Source organism: Anser cygnoides, chromosome 4 (assembly GCF_040182565.1).
Source record: "Anser cygnoides isolate HZ-2024a breed goose chromosome 4, Taihu_goose_T2T_genome, whole genome shotgun sequence".
In the NCBI taxonomy this organism is placed as follows: Eukaryota; Metazoa; Chordata; class Aves; order Anseriformes; family Anatidae; genus Anser; species Anser cygnoides.
Genome location: NC_089876.1, coordinates 47,692,451 through 47,708,618, shown reverse-complemented (window position 1 = coordinate 47,708,618; position 16,168 = coordinate 47,692,451). Strand labels below are relative to the sequence as shown.

Sequence of the window (16,168 nt, the reverse complement as noted above, 5' to 3'; positions counted from 1 at the left end):
AGCTTCTTAACTCGAAAAATGACAGGAGACAAGCTTCTGAGCATATCTCTCGCTAAATGTCACCTTCTCAGCAATACTCTCATCAGTGGTTACATAAAAGGCAGACGCTATCTAGTGATACATGCATCTACCTTGCAGCAGGCATACCTGCCTTCTGAAAGGTGTAGCTTATATCCTTCAGAGTTGCACAGCAGAAATGTGATCTCACAATCCATAGCTTCAGGAGGTGCAAGACCAGTCTGTACTCTCAAACATTCTTTTTGTAGCCATGCAATGATGAGAGCTAGAAACCGGAAGCAAATATGAACTGAAGTACTTGTCAAAGTTCACCAAACAAAAACGAGACAAACTGAAACTTGATATTATTTTGGTGGGCTGCTTTTTTAATTTAAAATTGAAAAAAGACTGTAAACACAAATAGCCCTACTGTGCTCAGTTTTGAACAGCAAATTGAATTGGTCTCTTACATCCCAGTTTAACATCCAAAATCTTGTTGCACTGTGGTATGAATGGATGCACAGATTCTCTTACCTTCCTCTTCTACTCAGTAAAGATCTTGACCAGAGAAGCTTTCTCAGCATGACTGTTGTCTAGTCCGGTACATTTACAGGAGAAGACTTAACTCTGATGAACTAGTCTTTTCCAACAACAAACAAAAGTTTGTCGTTAAATTCCCAAACAGCTTTAGCAACACAATAAAGAACAACTTGAAATCAAACCTCATCCTTTCAATTCACATTGCTACTGTCTCAGTGCTTGTCATTGATGGGTTATGCCTCTCTTGTATTTCATTTTCCAGATGAGGAAAAAATTACTCTATTCCACATGGCCCCAGTATTTTCCATTCCATTTCATCCTGTTTAAACATAAATCTCTCAGTCTTCTAGCTCTTAGTACTTACAGCTCTCAGTTAAGCAAAAAAAACAGTCTCAGGACTTCGTGATAATTATCCTCAATAACCTCTCTCTATTCTTAGTCTGTTTCACATGAGTAACCAAGTGATTTATTGTCCAGAGAACAGGAGCAGAAAAATGAAATGCAACAAACATTTTTAGAATTTTATTAACGTTAACAAAAGCTGCAAATTAAAGGGCAATCAGTCATTTTGGTGAGGATTCAAGCACACATTTAAACATCAGCTGAGCAATATTTAACAAACTATGTACAATTGTGTCAGCCATCGACTGCCGAACAACTAATCGATGTAATCAAAATCTTCTGGAATTCCAAAACTTTTATCAATTCTGCTCTCTTCAAATCCAAATTTACGCTTGGCCCAGGACTTTATTGCAAAGATGTTATCTGTAAACAGGATGGAAAACATACGGTTTTGAATGTTTAAGAAAGCATGACTTGTGGTTTTGCATACACCAAATCCATATGCACCAGCTCTACATAGAAGAAAAAGGTACATGGTTGAGAACATCACTATTAAGTAGATTTGGAACAGAAAATGGGAGCCTTTCGTTAATGACATTTTTACTAAATATTAAGTAAAACATGTCATCTCTTCTGGAGGTTACCTTGGTCTTTTCTTGTGCTTCTCCTATAAAAGGATTGAAAGCTACAGTTATAGTATAAGTTTGCCATACAGTGATGAGGGAAGTGTGAATATAAGTATTCTATAGGTCCCTCTTCAACTAATCACCTGATGTGTGATTGTCCACAACTGCAAAAATCAGATTCAAGTTAACCATAAGGTCCTTCCTAGTCCTTCATGTGCTTGAAACTCACTATTTGCTACCAAGCATAAAATGTAGTATTCATTTAAGATAGTAAGTATTCTCTATGTTTGCACAACATGGAAATGTTCTTTGTTCTTTTTCTTTTAAGCATCAGACATTTGGTTTTAAAATGGTCTTTTAACTATATATATGCTATATATATATATACACACACATATACACACTACAACCTCTAACCTAATTCTGCAATTAAACAGCAAAGTACCTTCTGCAGGCTGAGGCATAGTTCCCTCACTTCTCTAAACATCTTGATAACAACAGTCTGTCATCAACAATAGAAAGCCCTGACAACTGTACCCCCCCAAGTTATTTTCAAAATACGTAACTTTGTTTCTTCATAAGCAGTAAACAACCCAATGAAAATGAAGATAGAAAGTAGTAATAGCCAAAAGACTATAACTACTATAGACTGCTGCACTTGGCATAACAGATAATAGCGAGCAGTCCAGCAGTAATAGATGAACTCTAAACAAAAAATTACAAACTGTATTCCAAATAATTAAAGAAAAAAGTATGGACGTACATATTGCTGGCTCTGCAAAATGGAAATATGAAGCAACATAGCTAAGCTAAGCAACAGCAGAAAATTGAGTTAAACTTCCATACAAATGTTACCGCAGTAAATTTCTATAAAACTGCAGCATTTCTCCTGCACGTCAAAGCTGATGAATTAGGTTAAGAAATCCCTGCCTTATATTAGCATCCATCATATGGTAGCAGCAATAAGGTTCCACAAAGCATTCTACTCTTCATAAACAGATGAAAATTCAGAGAAGAAGAATTAAACTTTTTGGATACCTGGAATTATGACAGTGCCAAACTAAACACTGCCGTTTCTGGTCTCTTTCTATTAAAGTTTTCCTCATCTTAAGAGATTTCAACTCAACCAAAAAAATGAGCTGTGGGTTTTAACACGGTGTGCAAGACAGCACCAGAAGAACAGATCTATTAAGTGACATTAAGTACGTCCAGTAATTAAACTGAGGAAATTTATTGTTTTTTGAACCATGATTTATACAAAAAATATATTTCCGTATGCTTTTTAAAAGTGAGAGCTATCCTGCATCATGTCCTAATAAAATTTAAAATTCTTATCATCACGTAGGTCTTTTACTCAAATTGCTCTAGCGTGAAGCTGTGCTAGGCGAGATAAATGCATACACACCAGTCCATCTGTTGGCTGCCTCCTTGGCTACTTTGTTTGTTTGGCCTGAAACAGATGAAAACAAAAAAGAAAAAAAAAGCGTAAATCAGAGTGAAATCATACAATAGTTTCAAGATAAGGAGATTACATTTTTATTGATGCCATTTCTAGGGAACCACAGATTATAAAGAAGTTATTCTATTGCTTCCAAAGCCTTTTTCTGTTTTACAGTTTTAATGTTCCATCAAGCATGAAGCTAAATTAAAGAGAATCAGGAGCAAAGGAGCGTAAAAGACACTATATGAACAATTGTGAGTTTTTGAAGTGAATTTTAAAATAAAATAATCCTAGTTTGGTTTGCCTGGGGACTTAATTGTCTGTATCCAGATTGGAACTAGATACATGGCCTGAAGGTACTAGAGGTAAATGAGACTGAAAATATTTTATAATCCTCTCTGCATGTAAACTATCTGTCACATAGGTATGTACTACTCTATACAGATAAGGAAACTGACAAGAGTAACGGTCTATCACAGGAATCTGCAAACATATCACGTAGCTCTGGAAAGTCCCCTGAGCTTTGAGAACCCCCTCGATGAAAGGAAGGCAAAATAATGCTCCTGGTTATTAGACTCGGCTTCCCTCACTTACCACAACTCCAGATTTAAATACCTAATAGTAAATTGCCATTACTACAAATGGCTTTTATATAGCTTCCATGAGGCAAAACTGTATTAAGAAGAAAATCCTCTTAGATCACCTTGCTCCCAGTAAAAAAAGTACTGAATCAAATCAACAGGTTGGTTTGTAACGTGGGAATTTATCAGAATCATTATGGTTCTCACGCCTACACATAACTCAGTTATTCCCAGTCAGTCTTGTTAGTACTTGCATGATAATATTCATTTGAATGGTCAGCATGAAATTTGTCTCCAGGGGTACTGAGAAGTGAATATATGATCAGGTATCCATTGTTATAAAGATTATACTTCAGGCAAAGTTAAATTACCTTGAAAAATCATCTGTTAGCACGCAAGAAAGTAAGCACTCATTATTCTACCCTTCGGTATACCTCAGTAAGCGATGTGGAAAATGTTTAAATGACAGTAAAACACAGTTTCAATAACTGCAGCTTCTGAAGATGGTATACAATTAGAAAGCTTGGACATACCATAAAGAAAAAGTAAGAAAGACGGGCAGAAAAGGGAGTGGGTGGGAAGATGGCATTTTGGATCATTTGCATACATCAGAAATTCAAGTTATTCCTTGCTGAACAGATATACTCCTTGTTTTCTTTGCTGACTTCTTGTTGCCACCTCCACTTTTTCAGTTCCACGAATGGCAGCACTGACATCACACTGGCAGCCAAGGACATTTTGAACTGTACTTTACCTGATGCTATACAGAGCAAGTTTGCAGAGTAAGGGCTTTTGCTGGTCAAGACTTTAAATGCGTTAGCAATGATACTTAACTCAGCATTTTTTTTTTTTTAATGCTAGAGTACAACCGTAAAGTTGCATTTGACTCCAAGTCAAAGTTTGAGTGGCAAAAACTAGGATGGTATCAAACTCCCTGGATCCAGAGCTGCAAGGTAACAATACCCAAGCTCGGGATGCGGCGACCGCCTCCATGGCGCCTGCTAGGGCTCTGCAGAAAGCTCTGCTTTGCTGGAAGCAGCTAAGCAGCCGATTCCTCTGCTTCTGCATCGCACAGCAGCTCTAAGCTCCTGCAGCTTTCAGCACACGGCCCTGTGCATAAAGCACAGTGGCTGTATTGGTACAGAGGATTTGAAAAATAGCAGCAGTATGGTGCTTCATCATCCTTCAAACACTGCTTATGCATGTTAAAATACACAGACGCAATTGTGTTTAAAATGTGACTTTTACCTCTGACAAAACAGGCTGAGGTGACCTACAGGTGCAGGTGGGGCAACAGTGTGGCTAGAATGGTGGTGGCTGCCTGTAACAGAGCTGTGGCAAGAAATAACATCATGGTAGCAAGGGCAAGAAGCTATGCGGGGAAGCCCACAGCGGGCAGCACCTTCAATGACTAAAATAGCAGGAAATAACAAAAGCAACAACAAAAGCAAGCAGAGAGTGAAAGTATACAAACAAAATGGTGAAAGATTTTAACCACGTCATTCTTGCCATGCACCACCTGGGACTGATCACAGACTGACAGCAAAGTGTCATGCTGCAAGTGTGGAAAGATGACAAGTGGAGGCAGAACTTCAGGATGAGGAAGGTGACATTCAAACAATCTGGCTGAATATCAAAGAAAAGGCTGCCCCAGTCCTCTGGAAGCTGGGAACACACATCCCCCACATTACTCTACTGACAGCGAGCTCAGAGCTGGGGAAACAAGAGCCACTTGTTTCCTCAGGCACAAGACATTTCCAGAAAATGCATCCACTAGAGGTTGGGACAATTCTTGTTGCTTGTGATTTCCCATTTACACTGGCTGGCATGCAAGAGCATCACACAGAGGCAGATGTGGGTTTATTCTGCCATGCCTAAAGTTGCTTCAGCCAACAGCCATACTGTATCAGCAGCAATGCCAGCTATTTTGGCAAGTTACAATGCAGCCACGTGTTCCTCTTGTCCAGCCTGACCAAGCTGATGCAAACAAGACAGCTTGCACCGCCTCTTGTCCTCAAGCGAGACTGGCGCTGCCACTGCTGCAGGATGGCACTGCAGTCTGCTTAACCACTAATTCCTTCGCTTACTTTCCCTTTACATTTCTTTTTTTAATCTAGGGTGGGGGAAAACACACCTCATCCATCTCCAAAAACCGCCGTATCATTCACCATAGCTATGGGCTGGGTGAGCATTTAGCTATGTGAAGTCAAGACTAAAATGCCTTGGGACGTGGTTCAATTCTTGCCTATGATTCCAGTGCAGAACCTCGTCTGCCTGAAAGAGAAAGGAGGAACAGCTACTGGCAGTCACGGACCCGCATCACCCGAAGACACCAGCTGCATCTGCGTTACCGCCAGCATCTTCCAGAGGCCCCACACCTCCATCACAAGAACTGAGAGGCACAAAGGAATCTGCACCTGGACTACTTCATGGAAACCTCTTGTAGTTGCTTGTTGGGACTTTCAGTGGTTGCATCATCTACACACGTGTGTGCACAAAGGGTGAGGGAGCAGAGGAGGAGCAGAACAGACATCCCCACCACCTACCTCACGTGCTGATGCAAGTCAAAGCCGTGCTGCTTTGGACTGCCTGTTCTCTAGCTCCACAGGATTATACAGCCATCGGCCTCCCACACAGCGGAGAAAGTATGTATTCACTTCAGTTCCTGTGACAACTCATCAATCGACTTGCCTGCTCCCTGCCTGCAGGACTCAAGGCGTTTGCTCAGCTGAGGCACGCACCTGTGTCCTGGGCTGACCAGTTTCAGGCACTCTCAGCATTTTCTAAGCTGGTAAATGTAAGCTTGCATTCTCTCTCCTGAACTGAACGAAAGCAACCACTGCACACACAGCGGTGCAAGACCAAGAGGGAGCACAGCTTGCATGGCTTTTTAGCCTAAATGATTCAATGACTCTATGCTTGCAACACTAGACTGTTATGTTAGCAAGACGCACCTGGAAATATGCCTTAAATAGTGAGAGGCTATGGGTCAAAGAGTTAGTACTAACCAGTCCTTCTAGTATTCTCTTCTTCCCTCAACCCCATGCATCTCTGGAAACCTGCAGGGAATTCAGGAGGCCCAGATTCTGGGAACTGAATCATATTCCTAAGCAGTTTCCTTACCATATGGACAAGCCTCTGAATCCCCTTAAAGGAAAGCAAAGATAGGGAAAGGAAGGCCTGAATGTCTAAAGAGAAAGTGAAGGAGGGCTGGAAACACTCTTTAAGGCAGGCAAGTGACAACCAGATGGTGACCACAGGGATAAAGGAGCAGACCGGGAGACTGCCCTGAAGAAAAGGCACGTGGAACAGCAGCAGGAGGTCCAGCAAAAGACTCCTGAGGCAAATGGACAGCACCCGACCTGGAGTGACGTCCAGCGGCACAAAACGTTAGTGCAGCAATGTGTCTAAACAAATCTGAGCTGGCAGCATGTACTGGCTCAGAAGCAGCGTGGTCAGGCCATGCTGGTTTTGATTCAGCTCTGGAAGCCACTCTCTGCATACTGCAGAACCACAGCCTCCTCTTTCCTCTCGTCCCTGCTCCTGTCCCCACATTCACCCACTTTTTCCCTGGAGGGGATGGTGGTGGGAATTGAAGGTCCTACTTGTGTTCCAAAGTGAAATGGCCACTTGAGGTTTTTAAAAACCCCAAATATTTCCACAGGCAGGGAAAACCACTACATGCCTCGTCTACACAATATGCTCCAGGAGACTAGGTTACTCCTTCTGTCAGACTTCTGATACTTCCATGGCTAAAACACAGTTACAATAACAACCACATTATAAATATTTCCAAACTTACTTTCAGGTTCTTCCCAAAAGCTTTTTTAAGTCCTGCATCTATCACTAAAGTAACACTATGGAAGCAGTCACTGAAGAGTATTCAAAAATCAGACTGTAAAGGTAACATATTTCAGCTCCAACAGCTGTAGTGAAAAAGCTCTCAGCACAGCCCCATCCAGCTCACAACCACCTATAGACCTGGAAAAGAAGAAAGACATGTAGCCTTCTTTTCTCTTCGTCTTTGCTTCTACTCTGACATGTTCAAGATAACTTTAGAGATTATTGAAAGCAATGCTTTTATGCGTAAACAAAGTTTCCAGGACCACCCAGGAACCCCAATGTCGACAGAACAAAAGCTATCTATATTTATAAAACTAACACAAGTTGGTGGCAGTTTGACCTACCAGAACTAATGCCACAAGGGAACTGTGTGGATTTCCCACCTGGAAGATGCCTGACTGCAGAGAGGGCTAGCACCCTTTCAAGGAGACAGCCACCCATCAACCTGTGGGACTGTTAAGCAGATACATGCTGAAGTCTGAGGTTGTATTTTGCATGTGGCTGAGGGAGTAATTTCAGTGTGAATTGCAATTCCTGTGAATGAAATGCAGAGAACAGCTGCAACTGTTCACACAGGCCAGTGAGGATTATTAGCCCGAAGATTGCCAGTCTCTCTCATGAAACTGGCCAGGGCAAACAAGTTACATTATGGGGATTTGAATTCCAGTAATAACTCTGCATCCACTCACACCAAGTTTAAATATGAAAAACTGCAACAACCAGAAGAAAAGTATATGAACGCGAAATCTCCAATGACTGATTATTCATCGCAGTCTACAGTTATTCATTCTCATGCTCTCGGGCCACTCTCACTTTCCAGAAACGTTGTTTACCTTGCTATCACACTGGAACAGATTTATGTTTCTCTGCCCCTTGGAGAAGCATCTTTTTAACATCCCGTGATGCACAATTGCAAAAACCTTTCCCATAAAAGAAAATGTCTCATGCAAATAAAGATCCCATCTCTAAAGCCCAGGGTAGAATGTGAACACAGAAATTCACAGAAACATCGAATTGCTTGGGTTGGAAGGGACCTTAAAGATGATGGAGTGCCAACCCCCTGCCATGGGCAGGGACACGTCCCACTAAACCAGGCTGCCCAAAGCCCCATCCAGCCTGGCCTCAAACAACCCCAAGACTATGGGCAACCTGTTCCAGTGCCTTGCCACTGCTGAGTAAAGAATTACAAACCTGTCATCTACCGAGTACAAAAGCTAATTACCTAGCAACTCGTACTGACACATCCATCCACAAACCAACACCAGAGCCCCTGATCGCACAATGAGGTGATCAAGTGGCTTCTTTAAACGCCTGAAGTTAAGCAACCTTGAGAGGAAGTAGCTCACAACACTGTCTATAGGGTAACTCAAAACATAGCAAGAGTGGTTTTAGAAGAAAGTTTTGTAGCCAAGCGTTAGGCAGAGATCCTTGTTTAATGCTATATGCAATTTTCACCTTCCCCCATGCTTTCCAAAGAAGAGTTTCCGCCTATAAGGAGAATAAAGTGCTGTTCTTTAGAAGAATGAGAGCACATCAGAATTTTGTCAGCTTCTTTGAATCCAAAATAACACATCATTCTTCCCCCATACTTCAGCATGCCACATAATACTTATCCCCATGATATTAAGCAACAAATCACAAGGCTTCAGAATTCATAACAACTGAATTCAAGTCAATGAAAAGATATGACTTCTCATTTAAACAACATCACAAATTCAATAGAACTATTTATACTGACATATTACTAAATAATATTGAGGAGTATCTCTTTTTTAACACATAGACTCTGGAAAAAAAATCAGAACTACAGGAAAACAACTGTCGATTATTATGATTCCTACCTATGGATCTACAATTATTTTTAAAAGCATGGAACACAACACAATAAGCCACTTGTGATGGAAAAGCATTCAAGGAATTTTAACACATGAATGAATTAAATTAACATTCCTGTTTCAACAGCTGTATGTACAGATATATATATATATATATATGCTTGAAAATATATCTGAGCACATGCATAAGATAGCACCACTCATTTACACGGTGAGACGCACCAGTGCACAGAAAGCTACCAATATGCTGATCCACATCTATGAGAATATGCTTTTAAAGGGTCTGCAATCTTTGTTGGAAAAAAGTGTCAAGCCTCATCAGCAAGAACTCCCTCTGTCCTATATGAAAAGGTCACACTGTCAAATTTCATCAGTAAGTACACAGCGTCTCTTTGAAAAACGTCCAACAGAATTTGTCAGAATCGCTACCAAAAGATTCCTCTATACGAAATAGATGTTCTTGTGCTGAAGCTTACTGTATTCACGTACCCACAGAAAAAGCCCACTTACCTTTTAAGTATGCTACCTGAAAGCCTGTGCTGAAATCCTAGTTGCATAACTAAAATGCATCTATTCTTACCCAATTAACAGAGTAGAAGTACTGTTCTTACACAAGGGAAACAAGCACACCAGCCTTCTGATTCAGGGCTCCTTTTCCTCTCTTCACTTACTGGTTGAGCTGTGCTGCAGAACTGCAATTCACACAAAGGCCCATCCCAGAGCGCTTGGCTTTTTGTCACTGCTGCACACCTCCTGTGTCACAAGAGTTGTAGAGAAATGTCTGCAGGGTGTCTCAGGAGGGCCTCTACTCTCTGCACACATGACTTTACACATGTCCAGACTTACCTATGCCATTTCAGAGCTGTTTGTAGCCTGTTTTGAAGTCTTCCAGTGTTAGAGCTTTTACGACCTCCTCAGGCAATCTACTTCTGTGCTTGATCATTGCTACCATTAGAATAGTTTTTCATCCTTCTTTTTCCTGCCATTTAAAGCTATTTACTTATTGCTCAGTTCCCCATGAACCTGAGCAATGGGCTATTCATTTCCTTTTCTGAAGCAGAAATATGTTTTTTCTTTCAAGCCCCTTTTTTTAATATTTTCCCCTATAATGTGGTTGCTAGACCTCCAGTCTTTTTGCTGTACTCTGAATTCCCTCCAGTTAGTCATACATTTTAAAGTAAGATATCCAAAACTGAACACAGTGTTCCAGCTGAAGTCTCACTAATGCCAACATGAGTAGAAAGATTATTTCATATATCTTATTGCTGGCTACACTTCTGTTTCTGTATCATTGTAAGGTGATTTTGCTTCACAATATGAATATCTTACACTCAACCTGTAAATCTGTATCCTGACATCTGTATATATCCTGTATATTTACTGTAATCCTGACATCTTTTTCAAGCCCACCCCCCCCTTAGTCAATCGCTCCAGATTGTGTGTAACACAATATCCTCGAATGCATGCATGCATGTCCTTGCACTTGGCCACTACTGAATTTTATTCAGTGTTTCTCTGACTATCTTGGGAATTTGTCACGTTCACGCTGTCCTGGTCTCATATCATCTGCTAATGTAACAAAAGCTTATCTTCTGTTCTATTATCCAGCTCATTAATATAAATACTGAGCAGACACAACAGACCCTATTAGAAGTTCTCTGAATGAACCTCAGATTCTGATGCTGAATTACTAGTGAGTAAACCTTGAGTGTAATAACAAATTAGTCTGAGATTCACACTACTGCAGTTTCATCAAGACTGTTTCCCTTCTTTTCTTATAACATCATGCAAAACAGCAAAGCAAAATTTCTCCCATGCTACAACGGTCTCTTGGACTAGCAAAGATAAAATCTGTATTCTTCTATGTATTCCCAAATTGTTTCTCTTTTCCATTTTTTCCTATTTTTTTCCTAGTTTTTCCACTGAAATTAGTTCACAAAATGCTCGAACGAGAAAGAGAAAAAGAAACAGAAATACTCTCAAATACACCACCAATAGTATAATTAATTTTACACTGATACAATCTGCCTTGCAAAATGGCTGCAGTTAAATAGCACTGAATGAGGAACCTATGTGAGGAATATACACTCCTAGTATGCAGTCCCAATCAAGATAATTCCATAATGAAAACATACTGTACCGTACAAAAACACGAGAGATTTTCCAACATGTGGGATTCGCAACACTTTTTTTTTCCTTTAAGCAAGGACATTTGACTTTGCACTGAAGACAACAATTTAAAAATCAAAAATACCTTTCCTGACTTCATTTCACCAACAGAAGCCTTGAAAAGGTATAAGTATTTATTTGCAATTCCTTTGAATATCATCATAAGTTTATCAAAACAGACTAAACGGTACCATATAAAACTAACCTCAAACATCGAACACTGGGAGACAAGCAAAATAATCTCTCCACAAAAGCTTGTTTGGTTTCTTATGAATGACCTATAGATTACTTCCATTTGAAGCTCTTTTCATGGTTTTAAAACACAGGCAAATGGATTGCTGCCAATCCATTTCTAAATCAATGAAGATCATAAATGTAGTGACAAGCAGCCATTTTCTACATCACAAATTTTATCAAGTGTCTACCATACTTAAGCAGCTTAACAAATTTTGCCATCAAGATTTACTACCTCAGACATTAAAATCATTCCCATATATTTCACCTGTCTGCCCCTCACACATAACATTTTTTTTCTGCCATTCCCATACAAACAAAAAAAGAAAGAAAACAAAGAGAAAGAACAAAAATAAACCTTGTGAGCTTTCTAATTTAATTTCTGGAGCATGGAACTTGCCAGAGTAGCCACTTTATTTAAGCAGGGTGTTATACATCCTAGCTAAAGATTTGATCTTCCAACTGCCTCTTTTCTGAGTCTCTAAGTAAAACTCCACTGACAAAACAATTTAAAATTTTGTTTTGCTTGTGTTTTTTTTTTGGTTGTTTTGTTTTGTTGTTTTGTGGGGTTTTTGGTTTGGTTTGTTGTTTTTTCTTGGTTGATTGGATGTTTTATTTTGGCCTAGCCAGCTAAGCTGCAGCTCCATTTTAAAGCAAGTCAGCAGAAGTTCAAGCTCTGCAAGAATAATAATCTTGCTAGAATGTGTTTGAGGTATAAAAACATAAATATGCCTGTGTATGTACATCTAGGACATTTTTTTCACGGCAGAGTAACCTCAGCTGGAGTCCAAACTTTAGGTCAAATGCAGAGTATCCAGAGCTACTCTGAAAACATGGAGATTTAGGGCTTTTTGCTGAAAGCCAGATGGCCCTTCTGCACTTCAGTTTCCCAGATTCAGTGAAAAGCCCCACATGTCATTTCAAGCTTTGCACCTTTGAAATACACGTGCAGATGCATCTTACGCTTCAGCAGTCTGTCCTGGTGGTCCCACGCTCGTAATTCATAGAACCATAGAACGGTTTGTGTTGGAAGGGGCCTTAAAGGTTATCTAAATCCAACCCCACTGCCATAGGCAGGGATGCCACCCACTAGATCAGGTTGGCCAAGGCCCCAGATTCTTCCTGGCTGTTATATTCTCCTTTCCTTCTAAGTGCCAGTAGCTGCTCATTTACCTACTCCAGATCATCTGTTATTTAGTCCTTCCCAAACCAATTTTCTACACTGTTCAACTCACTGTGAGTTCAGGAAGATGCCCTTAGAAAAATTTTTACCTGATGTGCTCCTAGCTGATCAGAGGATCCCGGATTGCTCTTCAGGACATTTACCATGAGAATGACAATTCTGGGAAACGCCTGACAAATTACCATATGTATGAAAGCCTTCTGAAGAAGCAGGCATAAGCATTCATCAGGCTGACTGGTCAGTGGAAAAGGTTTCAAAGACCTCACGAGACTCTACCACAGGACAAGGATGTGTGTATACACCATCGGTTCCTAACTCAAACTGACAAGTCTAACTCACTTGCTGTTACCACTGGCAAACTTCAGCACAGGAACGAAGGACCAAGGTGGGAACTTTTTAATCTACTTCTGTCGGGAAGGTTCTTAAAGAAGCACTTTACAGCCTCCAGCAATCCCAACCAGATTCTGCTGTGCAACTGGTTGCTCTGTCAAAGGAACAGCACTTCCAATACCTCAACTGCAGACTCCTTTAATTTTCAAGAGATAAAGACAAGTTGAAGGGATGAAGATAAAGGAGCAGAAGTACTGCGGAAACTTGCAATGCCTTCTTGCTTGCGATGACTGCTTGAGGAGCTTTGAGCATTCATGATCAAATATACATTTGCAATTCCACTCATTAGTACCTTGTTCCTTTTTTAACTTTACTTAGCAGTTAAGGTCTATTTTTATTGGTACTGTGTATAATTATGATCACACAGAAGTACTTTTATCATTTTTAGAAGAAAATAAAGAATAAAGATATCTTTAGTCTTGGTAAAGAGTTTTGCTCTGTCGTTTAATGTAGCTCTAGAGTGGGTAATTTAGTTTTTCAGCTTTCCAACTGAACAGGATAGGGAGTGGGGGAAGTATTTAAAAAAATCTTAGCTTGATGCAGTTAGTGGAGTAAATGCGGTCGTACATTACTGGTACATATCTATATGCATTCTTGTACTCCATGAAGGAAGAAAAAGAAAAAAAGGAAGAAGGGGGAAAGGGGTCTTTTAGGGTTTGTTTTTATTGGTAGCAGATAGCTGCCAGATAGGTATAAAATCAGGCATTGTCTATTTCCTGTAATATCCTCATCCAGATCTTCAGGAGATGAATGCATTGAATATGCAATTCTACAAAAATTGAGACTAAGTAATAAATATATATATATATATATAGGGGGGAGGGGGGACTGATTTTAAATCTATTATTTTTCTACACGCTTTTAAGTGTATGGTTCACTCCAAATAAAGCTCAATTTAACCCTCTAAGGCTAACTTAAGTGTGGGTGGAGACTCTAACTTCAACAGAATGACTAATTTCTAATTGCAGGCTCTTTGTTAATGGTATTGACGCATAAACCATAAAAAGCACAGCTTGTCTCTCAGATGCCAGGTGCATATTTCAGGGTCAGTGGCTAGAAAACATCTTCTTAATTGAAAACTGAACATATTGGATCTAGAGGTGATTGAAAAAACACTCTCTCTAAAGGCTTGATCCTATTGACCTTGGTGGGATCTAGACCATGATTAAAATTATTTGGAGATGTTCACTTTTCTACATGAATCATTGTAAATAATTGGTGTTTTGGAGAATTTTGAGTAAAACTGATGCAAATAATTTTAAAGCCTCTCCATTAGTCTTTTCTTCATTTTCTTCACTACTGTTATCCCTCTGGGAACAGGGGTTTTAATAATAAGAACCCCCTAAAAGAATCTAGTACTTGATATTAAGTTTTTGTAATGTCAAATACATCTGTATGCATAACATGTTTTCAAAACAATCTGAATGCAACAATTACAAAATAATACCTGTGTGTATCAACAATGAAAATCCAAAACAAAAAAAAAACTAAAAAAAAATAAAAAAAACACTAAAACCACTCACCCCACAAATCTGATTTTTTCCATGTCTAAGCAAATCAGAATTAGAAACTTTTGAAGCATCTACAAAGTTTGCTGTCAACAATGAAAAAAAAAGCACTTTCAAAGTAAGTAAAGCATGATATCTTTTGGTATTCAGTAAACTCTGGCTGTTTTCCCAACATTTATTTTTATACAGCCATATAAGCATTAGTTTTAGAAAATAATCTAGACCTCAACTGGACTGATAGTGGTGCCTCTGCAATTACACTTTTGAAGATTCAAGAGGATAACTATGTGGATATTTGTGGTTTGAAATGCAGTCCATTTCAATCCACTGATGCCCCTTGCTACAAGATAAAAATAAACAAAGAGAGAAGTTTGACATCAGAAATGATGCATTACGTGTGCTGTACTTGGTGGTTTGATGCTTTGTGAGAATACAGTTTGTCCAAACACTTTTTTAAAGTTAAAAGCATTTGTTTAGACCCAACTATGTTTTAACACAGTATAAATTAACATTCCTTTCATCAAAGTAGAAGAATTTTTAAATTCTAGAAATGTTTTTCATAGTACAGTGAATACTGAAAATGTTTGTCTGTTTCTGCTTGGAAACTGGTTGACAACTAAGAGCAAAATCAGTATCATTTATATACTTCAGCTGCCAGACAAACCTCTCTATGAAATTAATTGTCAGATCATTATATATATTTTTTTAGCTCCCTAACCTCTCTCTGGTGGGCAGAAAGAATTAAACTTGTGCAGCAGGTTAATATTGATGTTACATGGAGCTTTCTTTGTCAGCCTTATACAAATTTAGATAAATAATGAACTACTGACAGCTTGCATTCTCCATGCCTCTGTTCTCTACCATCGGCTTTAGGGAATCTACCAGCATCACATTTGTACACATCCGATCTGTATACATACATGTTTGCCATATAGTCCCTCTGTTGGAGGAATAGGAAAACTCTTCTCCACAATGTCTGCTTCCCCATGAGAATATCCTCTAGCCTACAAAAATCTGCCTCTAGGTTAAGAAATGGCTCAGTCCTGTGCCAACTCAAGCAGTATTACAAGTTCAACACAGAAAAATAAAATCCCAGAATTTCCGTTTTTACTGCCGATGACTGTTGTCAGTTTTATTGCCTGTAATGTTGAGGAAAGATCTATAGCTCAATCCTAAATTACACTAGGTGACTTAAACGACATTTCCAAGGGGCAAACACAAGCTCCCAGCAATGAACTACAACAGTCATTAAAAAAAAATCCCTGTATTTTTGCAGATTTAGATATATTTTTACAATACCCTACCTGTAAAATGGAACTACCCATGCATCCACAAGGCCAGACTATTATGTAGCTTCCTCTAGTGGCCAGTCCCTAAACCATGTTTCTGCTGCCATTTACTGTAGTTGTTTAAACACAAACATGTTCAAACGCTGTAAACTTAGGAAGGCATTAAAGTTTATACTTTAGCTCTCCAACA

General features: G+C 39.4%; 1 protein-coding gene across 4 annotated transcripts in view; it reads right to left on the bottom strand.

Annotated features, from left to right (window-relative positions):
* Positions 1–1,046: 1,046 nt before the first annotated feature.
* MND1 (meiotic nuclear divisions 1) overlaps positions 1,047–16,168 on the bottom strand; it is a 39,880-nt gene continuing 24,758 nt past the window's right edge. For all 4 annotated transcript variants that reach the window (XM_048071770.2, XM_013175163.3, XM_013175164.3 and 1 more), the window contains exons 7-8: positions 2,911–2,955; positions 1,047–1,302 (exon numbers count right to left, since the gene is read on the bottom strand). In XM_048071770.2, the coding sequence (XP_047927727.1) occupies positions 1,196–1,302; positions 2,911–2,955 (152 nt within the window). In that variant the 3' untranslated portion in view covers positions 1,047–1,195. The remainder of the gene's footprint in view (positions 1,303–2,910; positions 2,956–16,168) is intronic.